General features: G+C 41.8%; 1 protein-coding gene across 2 annotated transcripts; it reads left to right on the top strand.

The window, feature by feature from the left end:
- Nucleotides 1-290: 290 nt before the first annotated feature.
- On the top strand, nt 291-7,223 carry LOC136467285 (sister chromatid cohesion protein PDS5 homolog C-like). Of its 2 annotated transcripts, XM_066465925.1 has the most exons (15): nt 291-780; nt 1,543-1,746; nt 1,819-2,000; nt 2,553-2,679; nt 2,772-2,963; nt 3,254-3,304; nt 3,375-3,483; nt 3,592-4,058; nt 4,521-4,625; nt 4,883-4,965; nt 5,248-5,299; nt 5,430-5,498; nt 5,576-5,604; nt 6,292-6,354; nt 6,435-7,223. In XM_066465925.1, the coding sequence occupies exons 1-15, from the start codon at nt 661-663 to the stop codon at nt 6,892-6,894; spliced, it is 2,313 nt and encodes a 770-aa protein (XP_066322022.1). In that variant the 5' UTR covers nt 291-660; the 3' UTR covers nt 6,895-7,223. The 2 variants fall into 2 exon arrangements, with proteins under 2 accessions (XP_066322022.1, XP_066322021.1); XM_066465924.1 differs by having other exon boundaries at nt 3,375-4,058.
- The last annotated feature ends 975 nt before the right edge of the window (nt 7,224-8,198 follow it).

Genomic DNA, 8,198 nt, shown 5'->3' with positions numbered 1-8,198 from the left:
GCCGTGGCAGCCATCGGGCGGGCGCCCCACGCGAGTCGACGGCCGAGATCACGCGGAGTGAGGTGGAGCCGCGGAGGCCAGCCAAGCCACAGCAGACCGCCAGGCCGTCCGCGGACGCGAGGCCCCCTCAGGTGAAGAGGATTCCATGGTCACCCGAACGCCCGTCCGTTGGGTGCGCTCTGGGCTGCGGTGCCGGGACGTTGGCAATTTTGGCAGACCCCGCGGAAGTGCGCAAGTCCAAACCACCACCCGCCCGCGGCTGCCCCATAAATCGCCCGCCGATTCTTCCAAACCTCACCTCCTCTCACGCACGACCCCCAGCGCAGCGCCCCCAGCCAGCCAGAAGCGAACACAGCCCAGCCCCAGCCCCAGCCCCCGCCCCCGCCCGCACCGAAACCTCGTCGCGTCGCGCGGAAGAGAGAGAGGGGAGAGGCGGGGGCGAGAAGGGAATACCGCTGCGGATTCCCTCGTCATCCACCACCGCTCCACCGCTAAACCCTCTCCCGTGCTCCTCCGCCGGTCGGGACGCCGAGCGTGAAAGGCGCCCGCTCTCGGCCCGCCGCACCCCGCACTCGCGCCGTGAGGGGAAACCCTAGCCGCGGCAGATCTAGAGCGGGCGCTCTCGATCTGGCCGCGTAGACCCCCGTTTCGGCCGGGGAAATGGTGGAGGATCCTGCCGCGGAACAGGAGATGCGGCAGCTGGAGGACCGGCTCAGGGAGGTCGGGGAACGGCTGCTGGCGCCTCCCGACGACGCGGAGGACCTGCTCAACCTCCTCATCGTGAGCCCGCTCCTCCTTAGCGCTTCTTCTCCTCTCGTTGATTGTTATGCATATGTTAGGACTGCGCTTCTACGATGTGTCGTGTTTGCCGGCGCGGTCACGGCTCTGTTCGCATCGAGTATGAATAGGAACCGGGTGAATGTTGTGCTCTTACCTGTTGTTCGCGATATGTTGGGTCGCGGATGAAATGCTACTCGGCCTGGTGATTTGCTTTTGAGTTGTCTTCCGTGCTATGAAATTCGTAATTTGTTTTGTTCTGACGAAACAGGAAGTGTGCTCTGTGGATTGTTCTCCGTGCTGGACTGTAGTACGGAGTTATCTGGTTTCCTTGGAATCAGTTTACTTTTTATCATTGCCTTTTGAGACTTGACTTCTCCTTGAACTTGAATTCTATCTCTGTTTTTGGGGTTTGAAACGTGGAGCTATTGGACATGCCGATCATGGCGATTTTATTTGTAGTTTTGATGGTGCTGTTTGGTTTGAAAGGAAACTGGAAATGTTGGCCTCTTAGTATCTTATTGATTTGAATGAGGTTTTTGACGAATATAGGATTGGAGTTTAGCATTACCCAAGTTTATTCACTACTGCTCCAGATTTCATTTTTTTCTTGCTGTACAGAGTAATTTGCCATGGTTTAGATTACTGGATGTACTTATACCATTTAAATAAATATGAAGACTTTGATCTTGCTAACTGACCTACCTAGGCTTGCTCCTCGAATCGTATGAAGTCATCAAGTTGGTTGATGGTTTGTTCATGCAGGAAGTTGAGGAGTGTTTACTTAAAGTAGAGCAGTCACCTCCCGAAAGCACATCGAATGCTCTTCGCCCAGCAACTGAAGCTCTGGTCAAGAAAGAGCTGCTGGGCCATGCTGATTCAAATGTTAGACTTGGCGTGGCATCATGCATATCTGAGATCACACGGATCACGGCGCCCGATGCTCCATATGATGACGATGCAATGAAGGTATAGTCTGCCCTGAATAAAATGATTTCTGCTGTACTGTGTGTACTTACATATGTTTTTATTTGGTTTTAGGATGTATTCTCTTTAATTGTGGGGACCTTCGAGCATCTGGATGACATAGAGAGCCCCTTCTTTGGAAGGAGAACTTCAATTCTTGATACTGTGGCAAAAGTTCGGTCCTGTGTGGTGATGCTAGATCTTGAATGTGATGATTTGATAAATGATATGTTCCATCACTTCTTGAGGACTGTTAAGTAAGAAATATCTTAATTCGCCTTAGCTTCATCTATTTCTCCACTTTCTGGATTTCTTGATGTGCTAAAACGCGTTTTTGCTAAGATATATCCTGGATACATTCTCAAGTTCCTTTAAATTTGTTTAGCATACTATATACATCTAAGATAAGATTTATTAAGTAACATGAGCATTGGATAGCTCCTTTTTTTTTCCTTGGATCTGTTCTGTACAGGAAATGAGATCGCATAATCTACTTTTGGCGTCTGATTTGTTTCCTATTTAGATACTAAAACTATATGTGTGTAATTTTGCCAGCCTTGCTTAACTGCTAATGTTGAAATTGCAATTCTAAACTTGTCATTGCTCTGTTTCTCTGGCTGGGAGGTAGAGTGCCCACTCTGGCTATTGAATAATGATAAATGAGTCTTCTTTATTTTGTTCTTAATCTTTGCTTTACTATATCCTGCTGCTAAATTTGTTAAATAGGTCAGATCTCTTGGTTTCAGAAGTATGTGTTGTATTCTTATATTCTGTGTACAAGTTTTGAACTTTTCTGTGTCTTATTTCAGTTCTGGACATTCAGAAGCCGTCATATCCTGCATGGAAACAATAATGAGATTGGTAATTGAGGAGAGTGAGGATGTCCAACCACAGATTGCTTCATGTCTACTCCAAAATGTTAGAAAAGAAGAAAAGGTATCATCCTTCAATTTTTCTCACATCAGCAACATGGATTTACATTCATAGCTAAGGTTGACATGATCTAATAATTTTTATTTTATTTCCAGGAATCTTCTTCACCTTCCTTTGAGCTTGCTGAAAAAGTGATAGACACATGCCGTGAAAAACTGAAGCCAGTCTTTCTGCAATCACTAAAAGGCACTTCCTTGAGCGAATACAGCCAAATTGTTGCATCAGTTTGTGAAGAGGTTTCAGATGACAGGGAAGATAACAATGCTGATCCTTCTGGGAAGGACGCGGTTAGTTAAATTACTAACTTGCAATGATTAATGTTGGAAATTGTTTGCTTGATAACTGTTATGCCATTCTTACAGGTGCTAGAATAGGCAATCTTGTTTTCTCTTTCTTTGTTGTTTTGTTTCAGATATGAATGTAATGCATGATTGTTCACTTCACTAGGTTCAATTGGATGATTTGGGAGGTGAAACCATGATTAGTTTTTAGCATGTAGAATGAAATTAACTACTTTCAAATTCTGGAAGAGGCTGTTTAGTTGATTTGTGTTTTACTTTGATGTCTTAATGTTCAGGTGGATGATGGCAAGCTCTCCGAAAGGACTATTTCTGATGAATTACCTCAGGTATGATCTGCATCTTCTGTATTTATGTAAATGGCTGATCTAACAACAGCATGTATATTTTTTTTGGCAGGAATCTTCAAAGGCTGAGCAAGATGTTAGCCGTCCTGAACAGGATGGTACTTCTATGAATGGTAATACAGGTACTGCTATTAGCAGTGGTACTACTACACCTGATACTGGTGAGTCTGATGATCAAGGACCTCCTTCCACAAAAGAGAAGATTGAACAACCTTGCAATGCTGAAAACATAGCAGATGCTGATCAGTTGAAATCTGACCACAATGAAGGTGCTGAGTCCAATGCTGCAAAGCCCAAAAAGAAAGCTTCCCTTGATTCAGACAAAAGTACTAAGCTCAAACCGTCTGATAAATGTGAAGCAACTGTGCATTCTGATGCTGACACTAAAAAGGAAGATCTTGTAGCATCAGCAGAGGGTACAAATGGAGCAGCTGATGATGCATCAAGGCCTGCTGATAGTACACCTAAACCAAAGCGAGGCCGTCCTCCTGGCCCAAAGTCATTGCAGAAGAAGGCTGCTGGAAGGGATCAATCTTCAGGTTTGGATTTGAAAAAGGTCAAGGAGGCAGGTGAATCAGCCAGGAAGTTGGCGAAACGATCAGCTAAGGATGAGAAGTCTTCCGCAAAGAAGGCTGGTGAAGGAGAATCATCTAAGAAGACTCAAAAGAGCAATTCGAAACAGCAGAAGGATGAAACTCTTTCTGAGGATGATCCTGCCAAGGATCTGAGCTTAAAGGTTTTTCTCTCTTGTAATACTAGCAGGTTTTGTGTTGAGTTTTCAATATGGTCTGCTTTTTACAGTTAGTCCACCCTCTATTGTGTACAACATGGTCTGATTTCTGCTAGGTTGTACTATTACGGATCCCTCTTATAGTTTTCTTTGAATGTCTATTTATTTGTTCGATAACATATTTTTGTAAGTTTACTACTCTTTTCTGTTGCTAGGTAACAAGTCTTCTTTACTTTTTAGTCTAAAACAAATGTATTCAGAATGTTCTATTTTTTGTAACTTTGTTATTCCTTGACTTTTAGTTGCGGTTTGAGTCTACCTTTGCTGGAATTGAAACCTAGAGATTTAATTTCATGAACATTCAGCACTTTATTGGATATGGCATCATTTTTTCCATGCCTTTTATCGTGTTTGGCTGTTTGCACCTTTAATAGTGATTAGTGTACTGACTCTTTTACCACAATGCAGGAAATGATATCGCCAAGATCTTCAACCAAGGGCCCAGGTAGAACCAAAGGGCAAACCACAGAGAGTAGCACACCCAAGACGAAGGAAGAACAAGAAACTGAAGAGGTAGAGCGCAGGCTTGATTAAAATTATTGCAATAGTGTTTTTCAATGTCTAGTTGAGCTTGAAATGTTTGATCAATTGGTCTTTTGCTTGGTCAAGAATTTTCATGTTGATACCTAACAAGTTCTTAATAGTTTTATATATCTGTCTTATTATTTGAATATTCTAGTCTGAGCACTATATATGTCGTATGCACATAGAATTTTGTTTATTTGTTTGTTTAGGTAACCTAGATCTGATTCTTGAGTTCCTTTTTACAGCCTCCTCGTTCAAGGAAAAGCAAAGGCCTTGATAGAAGTCTAGTTGGTGCAAGGATCAAAGTTTGGTGGCCAGATGATAAGATGTAAGTAGAATGAACAATTCAATATTCTGAACTTGACACTCGTTGAGCTGGTTATTTTCTTCTCTGTTTGATATTATAAACGTAGCCAATTATTTGTAAACCCGTTTCTTTTTACTTATTTATTATGTCTTGTTATTTTTGAGTAGTTCCAAATCTGACATTTTCTTTCTGATGGTTGCTATTTTAGCAATGAATATTACTATTTGGATTTAGCAAATCGCATTGCGGTGGCTTGCTATTTTTATTATTTTCCAGATTTTAATCCTTTTTATTATTTTGCAGGTTCTACAATGGTGTTGTGGAGTCATTTGATTCTGTTTCTAAGAGGCACAAGGTGTGTCTTTGTGCACTGCTATATCCTGTCCTGGCTATTTAGTTTGCTGGAAAAAAGTAGTTTTAATTAATCAATCTTTATTTATTATATGTTTATTTTCGTCATGTTCTCTTCCCTTTCTGGAGCCTAGGTCGCATACGATGACGGGGATGTAGAGGTACTACTGCTGAGGGATGAAAAGTGGGAATTCATCAGTGAGGTATGCACATTTCACCTCATGATGATTTTATAATTTCGTATTGATTCCTTGTTTCTGATTAACTTTTACTCTGACAGGAGAAGGGAGCTTCTGTGGCATCTGAAACGTACACAAACTCATCTTTGTGCTATTTTTGCATTTGCAATGTCAATTACAGCTATATCTGTGCCATTAACTACAATTTCAAATTTGGATATTTGTTCATGCATCAGCCGGCAGTAGAACTAGTTCCCAGATTGTATTATAAGAATATGCAATGCACAGGGTCACTGTTTACTTGCCCTTACGAGAATAGGGTCATTGACTCAGTGTTCAATGCCTTCTGCTAATATTTTTGCTCACCTGCATGTGTGGACGCTCATAAACTAGATCTTCTGAATAGTTAAAGGTCTGGGTTATGGCGAAGTAGTGTGAGTCTCTGCTTTCAGTGTGATACATGTGTACTTTTCTCCCTGCTTTCTTATTTTTCAAATGCTTGGCTTACCGTTGTGTCAAGTGTCAATCAGGACTGAGCATTGGCTTTGGTTTCTTGGTTTGCTATGATCACTCCACAGCTGTTGGAACTAGCATAATGTTAATCAAGTTTCATCTCTTAGTCTGGAAATTGTTTGTTTTTCTGAAAGAAGTACGAGGGAAATGTTAGTTGTAAACTAGTTTGTGGATACCAGCAAACTGCATAAGCCCCTGCTGGCAATTGATAATTGGTTATTTATCTGAATTCCAACCATGCCAATAATCTCATGCCTCTCGATAAGTAGTTTTGTTAAGTTTGTGTTATTGTTTGTTTCAACAGGCCACGAGGCAGAAAAAGAAAAGCGGACGCGGTGGAGGAAGAAAATACAGAAACACCTAAAAGGTAAGTAATTGATACAAAGAAAGTCACGATGACCTATGCCTGTAGCTTTTCTGAGACTACTATTTTCTGCATGGTTGCAGTGATGCTGTGGATCCTCCAAAGAAAAGAGGGCGTCCAAAAGGTGTGCGATCCAGCAATGGGACACCTAATAACTCAGCTACTCCGAGCACAAAGGGGAAAACTGCTGGCAAGGATGCCAAAGAAACACCTAAAACTGGCACCAACCTTAAAAAGGAACTTGAGAAGAGCTCCAAGGACAAAGCTAGTGTATCAAGTGAGACAAAGGATGAATTGCCTAAAGATGATAAGAGTACGAGCAAACCTAAGGAGGCTATTAGCAAAGGCAAGGGTTCAAAAGATGAAGGCAAGTCCACTGAAGGAAAAGCTAGGCCAGGTCGGAAACCAAAAAATGCTGGTACTCCGGCGAAGAGTGATGCTGACAAGGAAAAGCGGAAGGAGAAAGAAGTCAAGGCTGCTGAAATAGAGCAGGAGGCATCAGGAAATGCTTCTACAGGAAAGAAGCGCAGAAGGAAGGCTTGAAGTTAACGCTGATGAACTTCTCTTGTAAATGGATGTGCTCCCTAGATTTGCTCCTTTAGGCAGAGGTATTGGCGCTGCACCATGTATTATTGAGTGTTAACTCGAAATTTCGTCTGATTGATCTTTAGTAGAAGCAACATTTGCTATAGCTGTGTAATGTTAGGAGTAACATGTGTTCGTTGTGGTCGGATCCATGGTGCATTGGTGCTGAGCCTTAAGCGGAATGAGCCTTATGCTCGCTGTGAGGCCCATGGCATCTTGTTGTCGGGTGGCGTTGTAGCTTATTGATGTTCTATTTAATTATAATCAGCAGTGGATTTTGCAGCAAATGTACCTTTTTGACCAGGATGTTGGCCTGGTTTTCAATTTGGGCTGGTTTCTCTGCTGCATGCTAACTAACTGCTCTGGTAATCTGCAGTTTACCTCTGGATCTTGGCCTCTGCAGCGTTTTCAAGCTTGTTACTGAATAGGTACTTTTTATATGTACTGATATTTGTGTTGGTTAGGACAGGCCAAAGGGCGGCATCTACAAACTGCGAGTACATTTCTCTTCAAATGTGGCAAGTACCTCTGACTAAAAAATGTGTAATAAGACTAACTCAATCTCACAAAAAATGCCTACATTTTAGGTTTATAGAAAATATTTCAACATTTATATCTCCAACAAATAGATTTGTTATGAAAATATATTCCACGATTTGTTTAATAATATTTATTACCTATAATAAATATTAATTTATTTGGCCAAATTTGAGATTCATAGGTTTCTCCAAAGCAAGAATGATGTTCTTTTTGTGATGGAGAGGGGGTGTCAATATCTGCACAGCAATTTATTTCTGCAACCTTTTCTTAAGAAAAAACACTCAGAAATGGTTTTCATTCATATCAAGAAATGTTACATAGTTTGGCCAACTAGGCCATTCCCAAGCTTTATCTTGTAAAAGGCAGCCATAGATCTGTCTGATCTTAGAACATTGAAGTTCGAAGCTGCCATTATCTCTAACATGAGCATTCATAGTTACTGTTTCTGCAACACTATATGATTCTCAAGGAATATGACGACATGAGCTATGGATTAGATTCTTGATGCTTCCTATGTCCTCTATAATATGCCTCAATCTCCCATTCTGGTATGTTACGGATTATTGGAACTCTTTTCTGAGAGGTGTACAGTTGTAAAGAATTCAGTCTACTTGCAAATCAGAGACGAAGTACATTCCAAGAGCCTCGGCAGCACCAGAGAAGGTGCAATGAAAGAAAATGTGTTCTCCACTAGATTGCAGCTTAAGAAAGTGGTGGGAGTT

Source organism: Miscanthus floridulus, chromosome 7 (genome assembly GCF_019320115.1).
Source record: "Miscanthus floridulus cultivar M001 chromosome 7, ASM1932011v1, whole genome shotgun sequence".
NCBI classification, from domain to species: Eukaryota; Viridiplantae; Streptophyta; class Magnoliopsida; order Poales; family Poaceae; genus Miscanthus; species Miscanthus floridulus.
Note: the sequence above shows the minus strand (reverse complement) of the source record. Positions and strands in the feature narration are given on the sequence as shown.

Excerpts from the sequence above, each read along its gene's own strand:
- LOC136467285 (XM_066465924.1), top strand. The coding sequence starts at position 661 with ATGGTGGAGGATCCTGCCGCGGAACAGGAGATGCGGCAGCTGGAGGAC. Across the intron at positions 4,626-4,882 it reads AAGAACAAGAAACTGAAGAG|CCTCCTCGTTCAAGGAAAAG; the intron begins GTAGAGCGCAGG and ends TCCTTTTTACAG. Across the intron at positions 5,300-5,429 it reads CTGTTTCTAAGAGGCACAAG|GTCGCATACGATGACGGGGA; the intron begins GTGTGTCTTTGT and ends TCTGGAGCCTAG.